The 23,488-nt window shown below is 35.4% G+C and overlaps 1 protein-coding gene across 18 annotated transcripts in view; it reads left to right on the top strand.

The window, feature by feature from the left end:
- LOC140730487 (girdin-like) overlaps positions 1 to 23,286 on the top strand; it is a 282,300-nt gene extending 259,014 nt beyond the window's left edge. For 9 of the 18 annotated variants that reach the window (XM_073050988.1, XM_073050989.1, XM_073050985.1 and 6 more), the window contains 4 exons: positions 165 to 436; positions 14,293 to 14,761; positions 20,330 to 20,394; positions 21,930 to 23,286. In XM_073050988.1, the coding sequence (XP_072907089.1) occupies positions 165 to 436; positions 14,293 to 14,761; positions 20,330 to 20,394; positions 21,930 to 21,977 (854 nt within the window). In that variant the 3' untranslated portion in view covers positions 21,978 to 23,286. Of the gene's footprint in view, positions 1 to 164; positions 437 to 14,292; positions 16,055 to 16,109; positions 16,776 to 20,329; positions 20,433 to 21,929 lie in introns of those variants that run through there. The other 9 variants (XM_073050990.1, XM_073050986.1, XM_073050982.1 and 6 more) reach the window with 4 other exon arrangements.
- Positions 23,287 to 23,488: the final 202 nt, after the last annotated feature.

Here is a 23,488-nt window from a genome sequence, read left to right as displayed (position 1 = left end):
TTTTTGTACAGTATTGTTCAATGTTTAAAATATTGCAATCTGCTAATGGTTCAATCAAAGTTATTTTAGAAATGCCAGTGGTCTTCCTTGTGATTATCCAGCACAACAGTCATGAAATAATGTTCAAGCTAAGATTTTATGCACTAATGTCTTTTGCCTCTAAGCAGGTGCAGTTAATGCCAGACACAGTAGGTTTCAAAGCCATAGCAGCGGAGAATGTTGTTCAGCCGATGATAGTCACTTATTATCAAACAGTGGCCTTTCATCTGGTCATGCACAAACTTTGAAAAAAGATGTTTCCTTCCAAAAGAAAGAACTTAAAGTTGATGATACCCAAAATCGTTCTCTGCAAAGGAATAAAGCCACGTCACCTGGGAGTGAAATAGTTACCTTACAGCAGTTTCTGGAGGAAAGTAACATAAATCAATCATCACAGGTTAGTGCACAGAAAATTCATGTAGTCATATCGGTTTTAATTTATTTATTTGATTAGTTGTTTCCAGAGCTCCTTACTAGTGAAATGCATATCTTTTTATCTTGATTTGGAATCATTTGATATATTCTGTGGGTAGGCATAGACAATGCTACATATAATGGCTGGCATTAAACTATATAAGAACCAATACTTGAGAGTTTATGCATGGTTGAATAAATGTACATTTTCTGAATGAATTGACATTTATGTGCTACTGGGCTCCAGTGTTGTAAAATAATATGCTCCAGTTGCAAAATTTAGTCCTGTAGGAAGAACTTAGTGGGTCAAGCAGCATCGGTGAAAGCAAAGGAAAATGGCTGAAGTTTTTGATTTTGACTCTACCACAGGACTGAGAAAGCAGAGGGAAGATAATCAGTCTATAGAAGTGAGAGGATTGGGGAATTTGCCTCAATCTTTTTATAGAGCTTCCATTTCCTTAATACTGAAGAAAGATAAAGACCCTACTGATTGTGCATCTTATAGACCAATATCTTTATTGAATGTGGATTCTAAGATTTTTTCCAAGTTACTGGCTTCCAGGCTGGAGAAGGTACTACCCCAAATTATTTCGGAAGACCAAACCGGTTTTATTAAAAATCGCTATTCCTTTTTCAATGTTAGGAGATTATTGAATATTGTTTATACTCCTTCACACAATACTTCAGAATGTGTTATTTCATTAGATGCGGAGAAAGCATTTGATAGAGTTGAATGGCCTTACTTATTTTATGTGCTGGAGAAGTTTAATTTCAGTCCGACCTTTATTTCTTGGATTAAACTGATATATCAAACTCCAGTAGCCTCGGTGTTTACTAATAATCAAAGATCTCCATTTTTTCGTTTATTTCGGGGCACTAGACAAGGTTGTCCTCGTAGTCCATTACTATTTAACATCGCTTTAGAACCTTTGGCAATTGCCATCAGAGAATCACAGGATATTTTGGGTATTAATCGTGGAACAGATATTCATAAGGTATCTTTATACGCAGATGATTTATTATTATTCATCTCTAACCCTGAGAAATCTATTCCAGCAGTCTTATCATTGTTGGCTCAATTTAGTGAGTTTTCTGGGTATAAGTTAAATCTTAATAAGAGTGAATTGTTTCCTTTGAATAGACAGGTCCCAAACTATGGTATTTTACCGTTTAAATTAGTTAAAGACTCTTTTACTTACTTAGGGATTAAAATTACAAAAAACCATAAAGAATTATTTAGGTTTAATTTTCTACCCTTAATTGATCAGATTAAAGGCTTGTTTACTAAGTGGTCACCATTATCTTTGTCTCTGATAGGTAGGATTAATGCTATTAAGATGGTTATTTTACCTAAATTTTTATATATTTTTCAAGCGGTACCAATTTTTATTCCGAAATCCTTTTTTACTAATGTTGATTCAAAAATTTCCTCATATATATGGCAGAATAAAAATCCCAGGTTAGGTAAAATATACTTACGGAAGGCAAGGAAGGATGGTGGGTTGGCATTACCCAATTTCAGATTTTACTATTGGGCAGTTAATATTAGATATTTGATATGTTGGTTGAAAGAATGGGATGGTCCTTTTGGCCCTCATTGGGTGAGTTTGGAAACTAAATCGGTATCTGCTTATGCTCTGGGTTCTATTTTAGGGACATCTCTCCCTTTTGCTCTTTCTAAATTGCCGAATCGAATCGACAACCCGATAGTTAAATATACCTTACGTATATGGTTTCAATTTCGGAAATTTTTCGGGTTGACTCAATTCGTGTTAAATAGTCCTATTGTATCTAATTGTTTTTTCCACCCCTCAATTATAGATCAAGCTTTTTTGGCTTGGAAAACTAAGGGATTATTAAGATTTTCTGACTTATTTTTGGACAACTGTTTTATGTCTTTTGAGCAATTAGCAAATAAATATAATTTGCCTAGATTTCATTTTTTTAGATACTTACAGGTTAGGCATTTTTTAAGTACGGTACTTCCTTCATTCCCAAATTTTGTGTCTTCAGATATTTTGGAGAGTTTGTTTGAATTAAACCCTTTTCAAAAAGGGCTTATATCAAAACTTTATAATATAATTATGAAGATACGTTCAGTGCCCTTTGATAAGACCAAAAATGATTGGGAAAGAGAGCTTAATCTTATTATTTCTATTGAGAATTGGGATAGAATTCTTCAATTAGTTAATACATCATCTATATGTGCCAAACATTCATTAATACAATTTAAGGTTGTGCATAGGGCCCATATGTCCAAGGATAAATTAGCTCATTTTTATTCTCATATAAACCCTATTTGTGACAGATGTCAATCAGAAATCGCGTCTTTAACTCATATGTTTTGGTCATGTCCAATTTTGGAAAAATATTGGAAAGATATTTTTGATATTATTTCGGCGGTACTGAACATTGATTTACAACCCCATCCTATTACCGCAATTTTTGGTTTACCGATGATGGGCTCACTTCACTTATCTCCTTCCGCCTGTTGAATGATTGCTTTTCTCACTTTGATGGCTAGAAGATCTATTTTGTTGAATTGGAAGGAAATTAATCCTCCCACGGTATTTCATTGGCTTTCTCAAACTATGTTATGTCTAAATTTAGAAAAAATTAGAAGTGCTGTATTTGATACTTCTATTAAATTTGAAAAGATATGGAGACCATTTATTCAATATTTTCATATGATGTAATGGCCCTGTGACAGGCTTATTGGTTTTTTCAGCCTTAATCGTATGTATGTTGAGAGGATCGGAGTTGACGACATTGATGTTTATGTATGCTTGTGAGATACTATGAACAGCCCTTTTTTTTCTTCTCTTTTTTTTTAGTTTTTTTTTAGTTTTTTCTTCCTCTTTTGTTTCTTTTCTTAGATATTAGATTAGTAGATTAGTTAACTTTCATATATAGATTTATTTTTTTTTCTCTTTTTTTATATTATATATTATGGAATATCTAGACTTACCTTGTTCATATATACACTATATGGTTTATGTTTGGGAAAGCTTACTTATACTGTATTCATTGTTTATGTATTCCTTCATGTGTAATGGGAGTTTATATGTTTGTAATCCATTATTAATATTTTAATTGTATTTTGTTCATAATATTTTTAATACTAATAAAAAGATTAAAAGAGAGAGAGAAGTGAGAGGAAAGAGTGAGACAAAGGCTAATAGGTGACAGGTGGAACCTGATTCCACCTTTTGCTCACCAACCTCTATCTCATTCCTTCCTGTCACTTCTCTATACTGGCTATCTTTCCTCCTCTTCCTTCTATAATCTCAGTCCTGCTGCTGGGCCTTGACCTAAAATAAACTATCCAATTATCTCCAAAGATACTGTTCAATCCAGTGAGTTCTTCCAACAGTTTATTTTTTGTGCCAGAGTCTGGCATCCACAGTACCTTGTGTCTTCAAGTTCAGTGAAGGTAAAATATACCGTTTTTATATAAGTGTTAAATTAAGTTTTATGCTTTAGTTTAGAATTTTGTCCTGAGTTTTGATTATTTTAGGTATAACTTTTTGACAGTCAGCTAGGCCAAAGATGAAGCCCATCAAAATTTTCTTAGTGATTTTGCAGGGTGATGCATGTCTACCACTTTCTCTTTATTCTCACTCTCTAACAATCATTCTCTCAGTATCAAGTGGTCAATTTTCCAACATAGTTGCTTGGAGTATTTATATGTTATTTAGTTTTTTTCATGTTGGTAACTTAGGTAAAGCTTTCATTTTTTGTCTATCCATAAGATGGTGGTTACATAAAGGAAAGCCAAAGGTACCTATGTTCCCATATGCTTCTTCCCCTTATCGTTGTAGTGTTCTTGTAGTGGTCTGGGAGAGTAAGTGCAGTACATTTGGCAGATGGCTCACAATGCATCCACTATGTGATAGAGGAGAACAATTACTTAGTGTATTAAATAAGGCATTAATCAAGGCTGCTGAATTGTTGTTGCAGTTGTATTCATCCATGCAAGTACAAAATATTCTATCACATTCCTAACTTGTGCCTTGTAGATAGTGGAAAGGTTTAGGAGTGCCAGCATATTTTCAGTCTGTGATAATTTTTCAGCCACTGTATTTATGTAGCCAGTACAGTAGAGAGTCAATGGTGACCCTCCAGGATGTTGTCAGTAGGAGACTTAGCGATGATTATGCCATGGAATGTCAAAGCTTGGCGGTTAACAGTTCTGCTGCACAGCAATTACCAGCTATTTATTGGCTGTGCTGAGTGTCATTTAGGTCTTCTGCGTACAGGCATGGACTAATTCATTTTCTGGGAATTGCAAATAGAATTGAATACTGTGCTATAATCAACAAATACCCTACTTATGGCCTCTTGATGAAAGGAAGAAATTGATGAAACAGCTGAGGATAGTTGGGCTTAAGGTAATACTCAGTGGAACTGCAGAGATGACATGATTGAGTTCAAACCACAACCCCCTTCCTTTGTAACAGGTGTAATTAAAAGCATTGCATACTTGCCTCTTGATCCCATTGAGTTCAGCTTTATAAGTTTCATCAGGACTGATGAAGGGTCTCAGCCCAAAATACCGAGTGTTTAGTCTTTTCCATAGGTGCTGCTTGGCCTACTGAGTTCCTTCAGCATTCTGTGTGTGTTGCCCATAACCTATGGACTCCACTTTCAAGAACTCTTCTTCTTATGTTTTCAATATTTATTGCTTATTTATTTATATTTGTTTCTTCTTGTATTTGCACAGTTTGTTATCTGTTGAATGATGATTGTCCTCCCTTTTGATGCAGTCTTTCATTGATTCTATTATGGTTATTGGATTTATTGAGTGTGCTCACAAGAAAATGAATCTCAGGGTTGCATATGGTAACATATATATACATTGGTAATAAATTTACTTTGAATTTTGAACATCCTTTGAATGGGAAAGTATCTGTTAATAATTGAGAGTGGACTGGTCAATAATTAGCGAGTTGGATTTGGACAATTTACAGATCTGAACAATTTCAGAATCAGAATCAGGCTTATTAACACTGGCATGTGTCATGAAATTTGTTAACTTAGCAGCAGCAGTTCAATGCAATACATAATTTGAAGAAGAAGAAAAATAAATAATAATAATAATAATAAATAAGTAAATCAATTACAGTATACATATATTGAATAGATTAAAATTGTGCAAAAAAGAAATAATATATATTTTAAAAGTGAAGCAGTGTTCATGGGTTCAATGTCCATTTAGGAATCGGATGGCAGAGGGGAAGAAGCTGTTCTTGAATCACTGAGTGTGCGTCTTCAGAAATCTGTACCTCCTACCGGATGGTAACAGTGAGAAAAGGGCATGCCCTGGGTGCTGGGGGTCCTTAATAATAGACGGTGCCTTTCTGAGACACCACTCCTTGATGTTTTCCGAGTACTTTATAGGCTAGTACCCAAGATGGAGCCCACTAAATTTATAAACCTTCTGCAGCTTCTTTCGATCCTGTGCAATTTTTCGCACTGTTGGGTTGATGTAGTTACTGTAATTGTACTGAAAGAGTTGGCCCATTTCTGAAAAATAGGTCAAAGTTTTACAGCCAAAAGTGCTCTCTGGTCCATTCTGTTATTCATTGCTGTCTACTGTTGCTTGATACCATGTGTAATAAATCATATTGGCAGATGCTGGTAATCTCAAGGAGAAAACCACTGTCAATTATCCACTTGGCATTTCTGGCTGTAGTTGCAACTGCTTCAGCCTTGGTTTTGTCTTTCTTGGTAGTGGGCCCTACCATCCTTGCATGAGTTGTTTGACCACCACCATTCATAATTTGTGGTTGTGCTACCAAGCCATTTTTAATAATAGATCTAGAGTGTATTCCTTGTATGTTCATAGCTTCCTCAAGGTTTTATCTAAAGGGAAGGTGTTTGGGTTCATCACCTGATGAAATATATTAGATAGTAATCAGAATTTTTTTTGTCCATATGTGACCTGATGTCATGATATTTAGTGGGGTTTGAAGCTGATGCTGAGGGCTTGCAGGTTTTTTCCCTCCTGTCTGCATGCCACCAGTGGGACTGGTCATATCTAGGAATTGTGATTCAGTTGTGTAGTGCATTGTCTTAATGCTTAATTCTTTGAACATACCTAATTGTTGCCTGACTGGTCTTTGAAATTTTTTCGCAATTTAGCTGTCAAAGGAACAACTTTTGTACTCTCTCAGAATTGAGTTAATTTTCATATTACATCACAGAAGGGGGCCATTTGGAATCCAGTTCCTTCTCCTTAATTCCCTGTTGTCCTGAAACTTATCCTTTTTCATGTGCTCATCAACTTGTCTTTGATTTTATTTTGCTACTCAATAATAATTTATCTACCAGCGTTAAAAAAGCCACTGGGAAACAACTGTCTGGTTTATTAGTTCACTTCAGAGGGGTATTAAGACTCTAACGTATTGCTGTGGACCTGACTTTATAAATAGACCAAAATGATTAAGGGCAGTGATTTTTTTCACAGCGTTGAAGACTGCTGTTTTTCTTTCACTGAAGAACACTGTATTTTTATAACAATCTAGTAATTATCATCATTACTAAGAGTATTTTTTTGTATAACTTATTACTTATTGAACTGAGCAGCTGCTGTGGTGTGATTTGACCTCATGTCTTGGATAGTTAGTCTAAATTTCTGAGTTCCATGTCACCGATGTAACAAGCCACATAGCCTGCATGTCCTAAATATCCTATCTTCTGTATCAGCTATACTGTGGTGGTCATGTGTTCCATCATTAATATTCAGAACAGCAGCTCACCAAGGAGATTTGGACAGTACTTCCTAAACCAATTGCCTTTACTGCCAAGAAGATCAGTAAATATATGTGAATATTATCTTTTCAAGTTCAAGTCACACATCATTCACTCAAGAATATACTGAATGTTGTTCTATTGTCAGTTGAAAATCTTGGAGACTGGGACACAATAGCCCCACTGCTGCCACTGCTGCCTACCATCTGAAGTAATCAGATTTATCTCAGCTTTAGGTGTTATTGTACTTACTATCACTACATGGATTTTCACCAGAAATCATTCCATGTACCAAAAATATGCTTGTAGGTCAATTGACCACTATAAAGTACTGTGGGTAAGTGAAAAAAAAAGCAAGGAATTGATAAACACGAGAAAGTCTGCAGATGCTGGAAATCCAAAGCAATGCTCTCAAAATGCTGGAGGTCAAGCTGCATCTTTGGAAATGAATAAATAGTTGACATTTTGGGTCAAGGCCCGTCTTCAGGACTGAAAAGGAAGGGGGAAAACATCAGAATAAAAAGGTGAGAAGAGGGGAAGGAGGCTCGTCTGAAAGTGATAGATGAAGCCATGTGGGTGGGAAAGGTAAAGGGATGAAGAAGAAAGAATCTGATAGGAGAGATGAGTGGACCATAGGAGAAAGGGAAGGAGGAGAGGTCACAGGGGGAAGTGATAAGCTGGTAAAAAGAGGTAAAAGGCCAGAGTGGGTAATGAGGGGAGGGATTTTTTTTATCAGAAGGAGAAATCAATATTCATTCCATCAGGTTGGAAGCTACCCAAGCAGAATATAAAGTGTTGCTCCTCCACCCTGAGGGTAGCTTCATTTTGGCAAAAGAGGAAACATGTCAGAATGGGAATGGGAATCGGAATTCAAATGTTTGGCCACTGGGAAGTTCCGCTTTTGGCGGATAGAGTGGATGCGTCAACAAAGCGGTCCCCCAATTTGCGAGGGGTCTTACCAATGTAAAGGAGGCTGCATTGGGAGCACTGGACACAATAGATGACCCCAGCAGATTCTCAGGTGAAGTGTTGCCTCAACTGAAGGACTGCATAGGTCCCTGAATTGAGGAGAGGGCAGAGGTGAATGGGTTGGTGTAGCACTTAAGCTGCTTGCAGGGTTAATTGCTGGGAGAGAGATTAGTGGGTGGGGATGAATGGACAAAGGAATCTTGGAGGGAGCTATCCCTATAGAAAATGGGGGTCAGAGGAGTAAGTATATGTTTACTAGAGGTGGCAGAAGTTGTGAAAGATGATGTATTGGAAGTTAGAGACAAAGTTGATGAAATTGACAAGCTCAGCATGAGTGCATGAAGTAGTACCAATAAGTGTGTGGGGATAAGGAGGAATGGCACTGAGGTGATTGTACTGCTCGTGTGAACCAAGATCCGAATGGTCTGTATAGTAATATGTAAGTTAACTCTAAATTTGCAGCAGCAGTAGCCCTTGATGATCTCCATGTATCACCTTCCAACCTCTTTCACTATTTTCACTGTTCTCTCCTCCATCTGCCTATCACCCCTCCTCACCTTATTGCTTGCCAGTCCTTATTTACTTCTCTACCTAATCTAAATGAATATAAGTCAATAATGGGTGGTGACTTTAATTGTTGTTTAAATCCTTTGTTGGACAAATCTATATCTACTCAGACTTTACCTAATAAGGACTTATTTAAGGTTAATTTTTTACCCCTAATCGATCAGATTAAATGTTTGTTTACTAAATGGTCACCAGTATCTTTATCTCTGATAGATCGGATTAATGCTATTAAGATGGTTATTTTACCCAAGTTTTTATATATATTTCAAGCGGTACCAATTTTTATTCCGAAATCTTTTTTTGCTAATGTTGATTCAAAAATTTCCTCATATATATGGCAGAATAAAAATCCTAGATTAGGTAAAAAAATATTTACAGAAGGCAAGGAAGGAAGGTGGATTGGCATTGCCTAATTTTAGATTTTATTATTGGGCAGTTAATATCCGATATTTGATATGTTGGTTAAAGGATTGGGATTTATCTTTTAGCCCTCATTGGGTGAACCTGGAAATTAAATCTGTACAAGGATTTTCATTGGGTTCTATTTTAGGGTCTTCTCTTCCCTTTGCTCTTTCTAAGTTGCCGAAACGAATTGACAATCCGATAGTTAAACATACTTTACATATATGGTTTCAATTTCGGAAATTTTTTGGGTTGACTCAGTTTGTTTAAAATATTCCCATTGTATCCAATTGTTTTTTTTATCCTATTATAGACCAAGCTTATTCAGCTTGGAAGACTAAAGGATTACTATGATTTTCCGATTTATTTTTGGATAATTGTTTTATGTCTTTTGAACAATTATCTAATAAATATAATTTGCCTAGATTTCATTTTTTTAGATATTTACAGATTAGGAATTTCTTAAATATTGTACTTACTACTTTTCCAAATTTTGTGTCTTCAGGTATTTTGGAGAATTTGTTTGAACTAAATCCTTCACAGAAAGGGCTAATATCAAAACTTTACAATATAATGATGAAGATACGTTCAGAGCCCTTCGATAAGATTAAAAATGATTGGGAAAGAGAACTTAACCTTACTATCCCTATTGAGAATTGGAATAAAATTCTTCAATTAGTTAATTCATCATCTATATGTGCTAAACATTCATTAATACAGTTTAAGGTTGTGCATAGGGCTCATATGTCCAAGGATAAATTGGCTCATGTTTATTCCTATATAAATCCTATTTGTGACAGATGTCATTCTGAGATAGCGTCTTTAACTCATATGTTCTGGTCGTGTTCGCTTTTGAAAAAATATTGGAAAGACATTTTTGATATTATTTCTACGGTATTGAACATTGATTTACAACCTCATCCTATTACTGCAATTTTCAGTTTACCAATGATGGACTCACTCCATTTATCCTCTTCTGCTTGTCGAATGATTGCATTTCTTACATTAATGGCTAGAAGATCTATTTTGTTGAATTGGAAAGAAATTAATCCTCCTACCGTATTTCATTGGTTTTCTCAAACTATGTTATGTCTAAATTTAGAAAAAATTAGAAGTGTTGTATTTGATACTTCTATTAAATTTGAAAAGATATGGAGACCATTTTTTCAATATTTTCATATGATGTAATATGACCCTGTTCCAAGCCTATTTGTTTTTCCAGTTTTGATTTTATATATGTTGAGAGGATCGGAGTTGACAACACTGATGATTTTGTATTTTTGTGAGATATTATAAACAGCCCTTTTTTTTCCATTTTTCTTTTTCTCTTTTTTCCTTTTTCGTTTTTTTCCCCTTATTAGTTAATAGATTATTAGATTAGGTTTTTTTGCATAAATTTTTTTCTTTTTCTTTTTTCTGTTTTTTTTTAAATATATATTATGATATACCTAGGTTTACCTTGTTTATTTGTACTTGTATCGTCCATGATTTGGGAATACACATTTATACTGTAACTATTGCTTATGTATTCTTTCATGTTCAGTTGAAATGTGTATGTTTGTAATCCCATTATCTATGTATCAATTTTATTTTGTTGATGTTAATAATAATAATAATAATAAAAAGATTGAAAAAGAAAAGAAAGAATCTATTCACAGCCTTCCATACTCAAGAGAATACAAGCCAATTTTATCAAACTTGTTCTTATAATTTAGAACTGAATAAAAATTGTTTAAATGGTCATGTTCTTTTGAAGCAAATAGATGATCCTTGGCAACCCCAAAGCAAAATACTGTAGGTGCTGGAAATCTGAATTAATAACAAAAAATGCTAAAAGTATTCAGTTGGTTAGGAATTGTCTGCAGAAAAAGAAATGGGCAATGTTTCAAAACATTGTTACACTGTATTACTGTTGCAAAACAGCAAATTTCGTAACATATTAGTGATATTGTCTGATTCTGAGAAAGATGAACTTTCATTGGGCCATAGGCTTGAAATATTAGTATTTTCTCACTTCATATTCATCTGATCTGCTAAATATATTTAGCATTTTCTATCTTTATATCTTCCCCTGAGATTCCATAATCATATATCTAAGTGATTTTAACCACGCGAACCTTAAGTCAGTGCTCCCCAAATTCCATCAGTATGTGGACTTCGCAACGAGGGGGAATAACGCGTTGGACCTGGTTTAAACAACCATCCCCGACGCATACCGAGCAGAGCCCCGCCCCCACCTCGGATACTCAGACCACATCTCTGTTATGCTAATCCCAACATACAGACCACTCATCAGGCACTCCAGACCAGTTCAGAAGCAGGTGAAGACCTGGCCAGCAGGAGCCATCTCTGCTCTTCAAGACTGCTTTGAGCACACTGACTGGCACATGTTCAGGGAGGCTGCAACCGATGGCGACTTTACCAGCTTAGAGGAGTACACAGCATCAGTGACCAGCTACATCAGCAAGTGCATTGATGACGTTACTCTGTCCAAGACCATCACTATACGTGCCAACCAGAAGCCATGGATGACCGCAGAGGTGTGTGCGCTGCTGAGGTCCCACGACTCCACCTTCAGAGCAGGCGACAAGGCAGCTCTAACAACAGCAAGGGCCAAACTGTCCCGAGCCATCAGAGGGGCAAAGCGTGCACACGCCCAGCTAATCCACAGCCACTTCCAGGACAGCGGCGACATGCGGCACATGTGGAAGGGCATCCAGGACATCACCAATTACAAGACAACATCACCTGACTGTGCAGGTGATGCCTTCCTCCCAGATGTGCTGAATAACTTCTACGCCTGGTTTGAGGCGGAAAATGACGTGGCGGCGAGGAAGTCCACCCCTCCTACAAATGACCAGGTGCTGTGTCTCACCACGGCCGACGTGAGAAGAACCCTGTGCAGGGTCAACCCACGAAAGGCTGCTGGACCAGACAACATCCCTGGTAGAGTGCTCAGCGGATGTGCAGACCAGCTAGCAGATGCTCTCACTGACATCTTCAACATCTCCCTGAGCAGCGCCACCATTCCAACGTGTTTCAAGGCCGCCACCATCGTCCCCGTGCAGAATAAGTCTTCATTGTCCTGCCTAAATGACGACCGTCCCATTGCACTTACATCCATCATCATGAAGTGTTTCGAGAGGCTTGTCATGAGGCATATCAAGACCCTGCAGCCCCCCTCACTGGACCCCCTACAGTTTGTGTACCATCCCAACTGCTCAACAGATGATGCCATTGCCACCACCCTCCACCTGGCCCTAACCCACCTGGACAAAAAAGACACATACGTTCAGATGTTGTTCATAGACTTCAGTTCAGCATTCAACACAATCATCCCTCAGAAACTGATTGGAAAGCTGAGCCTACTGGGCCTGAACACCTTCCTCTGCAACTGGATCCTAGACTTCCTGACTGGGAGACCTCAGTCAGTCCGGATTGGGAGCAGCATCTCTAACACCATCACACTGAGCACAGGGGCTCCCCAGGGTTTCATGCTCAGTCCACTGCTGTTCACTCTGCTGACCCACAACTGTGCTGCAACACACAGCTTGAACCATATCATCAAGTTCGCCGATGACACGACCGTGGTGGGTCTCATCAGCAAGAACGACGAGTCAGCTTACAGAGAGGAGGTGCAGCAGCTAACGGACTGGTGCAGAGCCAACAACCTGTCTCTTAATGTGAACAAAACAAAAGAGATGGTTGTTGACTTCAGGAGGGCACGGAGCAACCACTCCCCGCTGAACATCGACGGCTGCTCGGTAGAGATCGTAAAGAGCACCAAATTTCTTGCTGTTCACCTGACGGAGAATCTCACCTGGTCCCTCAACACCAGCTCCATAGCAAAGAAAGCCCAGCAGCGTCTCTACTGTCTGTGAAGGCTGAGGAAATTCCATCTCCCACCCCCCCCCCCCCATCCTCATCACATTCTACAGAGGTTGTATTGAGAGCATCCTGAGCAGCTGCATCACTGCCTGGTTCAGAAATTGCACCATCTCAGATCGCAAGACCCTACAGCGGATAGTGTGGTCAGCTGAGAAGATCATCAGGGTCTCTCTTCCAGCCATCACGGACATTTACACTACACACTGCATATGCAAAGGAAACAGCATTATGAAAGACCCCATGCACCCCTCATACAATCTCTTCTCCCTCCTGCCATCTGGGAAAAGGCTCCGAAGCATTCAGGCTCTCACGACCAGACTATGTAACAGTTTCTTCCCCCAAGCTATCAGACTCCTCAATACCCGAAGCCTGGACTGACACCTTGCCCTACTGTCCTGTTTATTATTTATTGTAAATGCCTGCACTTTTTTTGTGCACTTTATGCAGTCCTGTGTAGGTCTGTATTCTAGTGTAGCTTTCTCAGTTTTTTTTATTACATAGTTCAGTCTAGTTTTTTGTACTGTGTCATGTAACAAACACCATGGTCCTGAAAAACGTTGTCTCATTTTTACTATGCACTGTACCAGCAGTTATGGTCGAAATGACAGTAAAAGTGACTTGACTTGACTTGAAGTGTAACTTTTATAATATTACAAAACGTAGCAACTTTTTTATTCTCGGTCCTTATCCTTCTTAATAGTTATGTTAAGAATGCTTAGTATAGTCAGTTACTGAATTTTTTATAAAACTTTTCATTCAAACGATCAATAGCTAACTAGTTTGTATACAATTATCTTGAGGAAAGTTATTGTTTGCTTATTGATAATTATAGTTACTTCCTGCCATTCAATGTTAATATTGGCATTTTAATTATAATGGTGGCGGGTATGCTGGAAGGGAGAAAAGCACATTGTATGAACTTCACTGGGGCAGCTGTCATTAGAAAAGAAGTGCAGTAAAGAAGTCCAGAGCAAATCCAACGAAATTCACTATTTAAAACAACTTGCAAGTGCCATTTCAACTCTTCAGCAGTTTGAATTGATTGTTGGTGTACTTGCAGCTATTCCATCCTGTTCAGATGTCAATGTGCTATTCTGTTTATCATGCTATATATTGAAATAACTTGGGTTCCCACATTTGCAGCATATTTGAAAAATATGTTGAATGTAGTTACAGAAAGATATTCTGTAATTGAAGAGATAATCATAGTAGCATGTCATAATATTTAATAACATTCAGTTATTCTAATTTTTTGTGCAGATACAATCTGAAGGTTGCGAGAATGTTTCCACTAGCACCACAGATCTACCAGAACTAATTGAAACTGAGAAGTTGAATCACAATCTTACCAATAATAGTGCTGCTGTCAAATCACCTAGAGGAGGAGAGAGCAACTCTTTCAGTAGCAAGTTACATAAGCCTGGGCAGTATGTAAAGCCAAATCCTCGAAATCCAGACCATATATGTATTACAAGCATCTCAGAAGATACAACGTTTTTAAACCAAGGAAAGACTTTGTCTACCTGCAAATTACCAACTGTGCCACACCGATCATCCCAAATAGACTATACCACTTCTACTCTACCCCGTGCAAGTCACGTGATTTCTACAGCAGAAGGTTCAAGTCGAAGAACAAGCATCCATGAATTCATGTCAAGAGATAGTAGAGCACCTGTGTCGATAGATCCATCTCCAGGGAAAGTGCTAACAAGCACTCAGACATTACCCAGTGAGTACCAAGTAAATTATTGCCACCAAGCTCATTTCCCTCACCATGTTGCGTACCATATTCAAAAAGAATCTAATGTGCAGAAATCACGATTAATTCAACCGTATGGCAAAAGTCAGTCACTGGATCATGACTTAAATCTTGTAAACACCAAAAGTGTCTCTAGTGCTTCTTCAAATAGTGTGAAAGACCAAATCACTTCAAAATCAGCTTCATCTCTTGGGCTGGGTATTGTATCTGGAACGATAACAGGGGAACCTAACCCAAATGAAATGGTTTCCTTTTCTAGTGTTCACCTTTCTTCATCCAGTTTATCCACCAATCCTATCAGTATGCTGCCTCAAAAACCCAAAGCACACCCAATTGATATCACTTTGGTGTCACCAATTAAAACAGAACAGCCCCCAGAGGAAAATCAAGGTATTATTCTTTCAAAATCCACTGATGAACTGTTTAAATTTGAGAATCAGGAGAGTAGTGGATTAAATTCTCTTCTTATCAGTGATATATCCCCCTCTAGTGAAGAAAATCTGAATGTTTCTGTTTCCCCCTCAGTAATGTCAGAAGACAAACAGACTGTATGGTATGAATATGGATGTGTTTAACTGACATTATTAAGGGACAGCTAGGGAATTACCAGTGAGCTCCTAGACAAATTAACATTTACTGTGTAATATTAGTTGGGAAAGGAATAAAATTTGAGGCATTTTGTTAAATAGAGATATAATTAGTCCATTTCTTGTCATGTATTTATCTCCTCATTTGATATATTGATAAATTAGACCTCAGATATTTGTCCAAAATTGTGTCCATTCATTTCATTTATAAGGTATCTGTTGAAATCTTAGCACATAATCATACTTCCATTAACAATTTAATTTATGTTTTGAACCATTGGGACTTAATGATCCTTTTTAATCACAATCTACTATAAAAGCATCAATTTTTTGAAGAAAGTTTATCTAACTTTTGAACACAAGATCGAAGTACAATAATGATTACAGCTGGTGTTAAGCATTTTCTTAATTATTTCTTAGATGTATAAAAGATCGAAAGTTCAAATTTAAATGCATTCTGATAAAGAAGAGTTGTTGTGGATGGAGAAACAGGGTGTTCATTTGGCTCTACAGAACTTCAAAAATTTCTCTACTACCAAGATTTTTATATTCCATGTTATTTTTCTGACTTGTCTTACAAAACATGGCCATTAAGTGAAGCTATATTTGATGGTTTCAGAAATTAAAATACACAAATGCCCCGTGCCACATGGTCCCATTCGTGATAAATTATTAATTTCAATTGGGCTGCCATTGGGCAGTAGAGTGAAACTTTGATTTTTTTTTACAAGGAGTATAACAATTGGGCCGATGGAAAAGAGAGAGCTTACTTTTACTGGAGAATTACAGAAACCCCAGAGGAGCAGACAGAAGAGAATTGAGTAAACTTCTAAACATGTAACATGGAAGCAGAAAACCAGCCATTTTTTTGTAATCCTTAAAATTTTAGATTTCATACATTGTGTTTAAATCAAGCATAATGGCCAGCAATGAAACTGAAACTTTATATTATTATACAACCTATTATAAAATACTTCCTGTAGAAAATAAAACTGCAAGGTGCAATGGACTAAATAGCAGCTTACGTTTGTAAGATGGTAAATGTCAGTGATAACCATATTCCATGAATAAAAGTAATTAGATTTCAAACTTTAATATTCTATGAACACTTCCAAATACTCATGTTCCCTAACTTTCCTGTATAGAGGAAGTAAAACTTATTGAATTTGAAAACAACCTTGGCAGCAGAAATTTTGTTGTTCACTTTAATTGAGAGAATGTTTTATGCTTACTAATATTTTTAAAAATTGGTATTTTCTTGCATATTTTGATGCATGAAAATACGGCATCTTCCAAAAATAATTTGTTTTGTATTTGCAATCCAGGAAAATCAAACCTGATGTATCTCAACCTTTTAGTCACTTGCTCAATTCCTATATCATATATATATATATATATATATATATATATATATATATATATATATATATATATAAAATTTATTGACTATACTGAACACCTTAGCATTCATGGACATCTGAGATAGCAAAACTCCAAATATCAAGATATCTCTCCCTATCTCTAACCTAAATGACTATAAAGTACGTTGTAAGAAAACCATGTAGCAAAAATGTGGTAAACATACTCACATAGCTATTAAGTTGCTCCATATCTCAGCTTTCAGAATTTTGGGAGTGATGAGAAACATGGTACAATTGTTAAATGAATTTTTATCATTCTCATGGCATTGAAAACTTGTGTGTAAAAAGCCACCCTGAAGTTACATGAGTTTGTTTGGTGTAATTTCACAAACTATCACAAATTACAGAAGGTTTGATTGTTAGAAGGAAATGGAGTGAACAACGTTTTACTTTTTGTTTCATTGTTTTGTACTTGATGCTGGTTTGGATGTTCAGTAACTTCAAATCAATCCCAACATTATTCACCTCAGCAACCATACACTTAAAAACTAGAAAGAAAGTGCGAGTTGCAATTGTTCACAGTGGTTATTTGCCAAATTGCTTATCGTTGTTTCAGTTTGGTTTCACAGTTTGAATCTCATTATTAAATATAGGCAAACCTTTCATGAAACTGGATATTATGACTTTTATACTGAGCAATTATCTAGTTGTAATCATTTCCTTTTATGCTTGGAACCCGCTCTGTTCAAATAACATTCAAAGTAATTACAACCTTGCATCTATGTCTGAAGTTTGTGGTCATAACTTTTTTTTAACGTCTCTGATTTCATTCAATTAGCCTTGCAATGGGCAAGCTGACTCAGTTCAAAATGTCAAAATATAAATGAAAGAATAATTAAGATGGCAACATAGGATATAAAAGTATGTGGCATTAACTAATGATTACTTGGTTTACTGTAAAATACACTGTGCAATTTAGAATTTGTTAAACTATTAAATGGAGAAATGAGAGCCAATAACAAATTCATACCAATCTCTCAGCTGATGCACTAAAATCAGCAAGTTAAATTTATTGTAGCGTATTGTTATAAAACAATGAATATGAAAACTAAATTTATTTCAGTATTAATGTTATGTTGCAATTACTAAAAAAACTTAAAATTTCCTCTAAAGAATATTGCAAAGTAGATATGTTAAAATAATGAAACAGTGTCCTTAGCATAATGATCTGTATAGAATATACTATTGAAAAGATTAATTTCTAAATTAATTTAAAGAGTTAAAGTATAGTTACTTTAATATTTAATGATATTGTCAGTGATCAACATCTGAACTGCATGTTTGTTTCAATGAGACAACCAATTTAATATATGAGTTGTATCACAGGCTGTCATAGTTTTTGTTAAAAAAATAAATAACTATCAAACGTTCATTGAAATATTTCAGTTAAAATAAGTTTGTCAAAAAATCAGTAACTGGATTTAGTTATAAGAGGAAAACTGTTTTCTTTCTGTTTCAAATGTTATAGCATAACAGAGACAGTTTGTTTAATCTAAAGTGAAAATCTTGTCCTGTTTAATCAATATTTAAATTTCAAGTATTGCACCCATCAGAGAGCTGCTTCTTTTTTGATAAGAGCTGGTTCTAAAAGATTATAGCTTTTGTCTCTTTGTTTCAGTAAACTTGATACTGAAGTTATGTATTTGTGTAGAAAGAAACAAAGATTGGCTTTGGAGGCTGCATATGATCTGTGTATTGTAATGTTGATTTAATAAAAGGTTAATCTTGCTTGTATAAACAAATGAAGTTGTAATGTTGTGCATGTTCCCCTGTCCTCATTCCCTCTCCCCACATGGCTGATTCATTTTTCAGTGTGTTAATCAGTTACTGACTATTTTAATCTTGCATCAAATAATCTAGTACACATTAACAGATTACAGATACACAAACATTTTGCTTTTGCATGTTTTTGCAACTACAAGTAATGAAGATTATCCATTTACATTTATTTCCTTGTGTAGTGGTGAGTCTTGATTGTATTCGCCTTCATTAGTATCATTTATGTTGTCTTTCCATTCCATGTCAACAGCAAGCACAATATAATTGCAGCATAGTTTGGTTTACGTGCCATTCACAGTACATTGCAGGTCCAACTATTACGTACACAGTATTGGATGTTGCGTCTTGATATTTTTTCCTGAAAGGTTTCCTGGGTAGTTTTAGAAGTGGAATATGAATGTAGGCACTTCAAACTAATTGCTCAGGTTCTAATGAATTACTGAGCCTTAAAGTCTGGTAATATTTTTGGTAATAGTACATAGTACTTTTTAATAGACATCATCCATGGCTTAAAATGAACAATTTAAGTATAAAAGTTGCAAAGAGATTAAAACTCAAATATTCTGATTTGCAGAGTGTTATAAATACTATGATGGTTTACAATAACATAAGATATAACGGTGTTTGTGAGAAGCTGGACCCATTTGTTAAAAGTAAATAGATTCCATTAGTTCACAGTTTAGCAGAAAAGACTTACCAAGATGTTTCTGGACCTGGGGGCCTGAGTCACAAGGAGAGGTTGCATAGACCTCAACATAGGAGATTGAGGGGTGACCTGATAACAAGTATATAAGATCATTAGGATGAAGCATATTGAATTTTCCTATTGAGGGGGTTGTTAAAAACAAGAGGTTTAAGATCAGAAGCAAAAGGTTTAAAAGAGATATCAGGATAGCTTCTTCATACAAAGGGTGGTATATATTTGGCTGTGCTGCCACAAGTAGTGATTAAGGTGGGTACATTAGCTATATTTAAAAGCCATGTAGATAAGTACATGAAATGGAGGGAATTAGCAGTCTATGGGCTGAACAAAAGCAGGTGAAACTAAAACTCTGGGCAACACAGTTATATGGGTAAGTTGGGCTGAAGGGCTTGTCTCTATGCTGTATGATTAAGTGAACTGGTATTTTACATTCCTAATTTGGTGCAGTAATAATTTGTTGCAACCAATTAACAATATATTTATTTAAATCAGTCTATTTGGAAATTGCTTACTTTATTTCAAATTATTTGAAGTATAACTTCACGTGTCCCTTGAGTTTGATAGTAATATCAAACAACGTAGCACGTTTTTAATTATTTCTTAAATTTAATGGTCCCTATTTTAATGACTTTCTGTCCAATTATGTTCCTTTGGCAATTACATTTGTTTAAATATAATGAACATAATTATAAAATTTTGACTCCTTTATTTCATTCCATTAATTTTTGAATCATTTTGTCAGGCAATGTTTTACAGTGAGATTTTATACCAGACCTTACCTATTTTTCTTTGGGATGATAAAATTGTATTGAAAGTTGAGCTTGATTCTGAATCACAATCTAGTCTTGATAGAAAGCAGAATGAGTTTCCCTTCTGCTCTATTTAAGCATGATACCTGATGCATGATTGACATTGATGTAAAGCAAACTGCTTCATACTAAGGTTAACATACTATAAAAAGCACTTGTTAAATTAAAAATCTACAGATATTGTAAGATATTTGGTGAGTAACTGCTCAATATGAAATGCTTTTGATTATTTTCTGCAGATATGGGATCTGTGCAAGAACTCAGAAGTGCACAAGGCAAAACTGGGGAGCAACAGAGCTCCCAGGTATAAATTCCCATCATCTGGTGATGTAGGATGTAGTGGTGAGTTTCCTGCCCAGAGTCTAATGGGAGGATTATCAGTTTACAAGCTAACATCACTATAGTGCTCTTTATTGCAGATGCATTCTGCTATGGCTGGCTTGATAGATTAAAAATATGCATGATTATTCTATTAAATTGGCTTTATATAAACACTTAATGGTTATGCAATATTAATTCATTTCTCATTCTGCATGCCTGGGCAGGGAACTACAGGTATTATTCAATAAAAATAAACATTTAAACAATTTTTATATTACATCTATGCAAAGCACTACTGCTTGTGATAACAGCTTATTAATTCAAGTTCTCATGATAATCCCTGTCACTTTTAAGTTATGAATATTTTCAAAATTCTCACTCATGAAAATGTTCAACAAAATTTTTAAGTATTTATAAAGGTTTTTGTTCTGAATTGCCAGTTTATCTTAACTGTTAGGTAGTGTAAATGTCCCTGGATCTATTCTGTTCTTGGCATCTTTCAAAGTTCTCTGTTCTTCTTGAACCATGAAGAAACATTTGTACATTGCTATTGTCTAGCTCAAACTATTTTATTAATATTGTCCTTGCATGTAGTTTTCTAATGCAGAAAACCAAGTATAATTTTAAAAACAAATGACATTTAAAAATTCAGTTCTTTTTTCAAAACAGAAATGTTTACAAGACATGCCAGTCATTGATAAACAATCAATTTACAACTTTCTTCTAGCCTGTCATTCTTTTCTCACCATTAAGAGCTGCGCATATCAAGTGAGTTCTTGCAGTCTGTCCAGTATGTTTGCCCTCTTGTTCCATCACTTTTTCTTACTTGTATTCATTCATGGAAATTCCACTCAGATGAGCTAGAAAGCAAGTTAAATGGCAATTTTATTTTTACCTTGGGCATTGCCAAAGCCCCCATAATTTCTAGTCCACCAGCAAAAGTTAGTGGTTGCAAGTTTTCAGGTGTTTTGAGGATTGGGTAAGTGATTTTTCTTTTAATGTTAATCTTTTGATGTTCCTTGAGAGTCACAAAGTTATCTGTCCTACAAGAATTCTTCAAGCTTCCTGCTTCTGGTTTCCCTCACCTATTCGTGAACATGCCAATTCCTCCCAGTTACCATCCCAATATACTTGCACTAGTTTTGCTTTTTGTTTCCCATGCACTTTAAGGACATTCAGTCAGGATAAGAAAATAAAAATGAGGCACGGAAGTTAAACGTTTAACAGTGTATTTACCACTTCAGTTCTTCCCTTTGATTTCCACCCAAAGATAAAAAGATTTTCTTGTAATGTTACCAATATATCAACTTTCACCTTTCCCAGGAAGTAACAAGTGGCAAAAGATCTTTAAGCGTTATCACAGAGTATTAGCCCTTTGCTAACCATTTTTCCATTTGCTGGTAACTATTTTCATGCATGATCACATTTATACATTGAGCATCACCTCTGTTTTTAAACCAGCATTATTTAAAGTCTTTCTAAATTTCTTCATCTTCTTTCTTCTGGCCAACAAAACAGAAAGAAAAGTGTCCTTCAAATTGTCATTTTGAAACCTGTAGCTCCTAAGCACCAAGACTCTCTGCATAAAGAAATATCACTAAAACATTACATGATGAATCTTATTCAAGGAACTCCCTTTCTTTGACCTGCAGTGAGACATTGACTCTTGAATCAGTGAGCACAATTGTACTCTAATATTGTTACAAAAGTATTTCAAGGAAAGTAGAATATTGTGGCATTTCACAGATTTTTCACAAGAGACCATGTGGTCTAGGTTTCATTAAATTTTGAAAAGTCTTTATCTGGCTTTCAACTAAGTCATGGTATTTTGTTTCAGTTATAATTTAATATTAAAGTTTTAAAACAGTCTGTTTTAGTTTAATTATTTGCAATGCTGCCTTATCAGGCTATACTAATGTTAGCATAAATCGGATATGCAAATAAATTAGTGTATGGTATTTTGCACTGACTACTTCTGAATTATCACATACCATTCAATGTATTCCATCAGCAACATGATGGCGACATAATGCCATGACATTTCTTTATGTCATGTAATCAAGCCTAACAGTGTAAAAGGCAATGGACTGAATTTAAATCTTGTATGTTTACCTCTTATTGCTCTATATGCGCAAACTTCGTATTTTGTAACAGCCTTTTTAAGTTAATGATAAGACCTTTTGGAAAGTGAATGCATTTTTAAACTGCTGGCCAGGATACTGTGTTATACTGACTTTTTTTGCTGATAACATCTGGTTCATTACATATGTGCTGTATAGTCTCTTACAGTCCTGTTTATTTGAAAGTGGCTGGCTGTTTTTATTTCTCATAACTTTTTATATTCCTAAAGTTTTAGAGAATTTTGTTACTCCACTAAATTTTGTGCACATCCTCTGAAAAATAACCATGTATAAATTGAATGAAGAACTACGGCAAGAAAATGTTTGCAAAAGTTGTAGTGATTAATATTTGTTATTATAATTAGATTTTAATGAAAAGGTAATCTGTTCACATATTTTGGCTGTTGTTAAGTTAAAATAACATTTGCAATCTAAAATCAGTTGGCAAACCTACATGCACTGATTTTAGTTTCTTTCAAGTGTTTAGTGTTTAGTAATTTTAATAAGTTACTTTTGTACAAAATGTACACTAGTGAGAGTATCTTAAAATGTCTATCTAGCAGAAAATTTGAATATAACAGTATTTATGTATGTCATTTTCATCTTTTTGTTTACACTACTCAATTAAATTACCATTTATAGATAATAATGTCATCTTTTTTTAAATCTTGTAGCATGCTTATGTATTAGATTAAAGTTACTGGGAGAGTGTCATTGCTTTTTTGATGTCCAGATTAAATTTTAATCTGAAAGAGCCTCTAAAGTATTCATAAATTGGGTTTATTTGTGTATGATTAACAAAATGAATATTAAAAATACTTTCTTACTTCTTCTAAAATGTGTTATCAAGTAAAAGTGACTGACATTAGGTAGCTACAAATTACATAATTACCATCATACACATATAAGAATAAATGATCTGATACAGCAATTACTGAAGATTAGAATAAACCTTTC

The sequence above is a fragment of the Hemitrygon akajei genome, chromosome 7 (genome assembly GCF_048418815.1).
Source record: "Hemitrygon akajei chromosome 7, sHemAka1.3, whole genome shotgun sequence".
Taxonomy (NCBI): Eukaryota; Metazoa; Chordata; class Chondrichthyes; order Myliobatiformes; family Dasyatidae; genus Hemitrygon; species Hemitrygon akajei.
The sequence above is the reverse complement of the archived record's forward strand: the minus strand, read 5'-3'. Positions and strand labels throughout refer to the sequence as shown.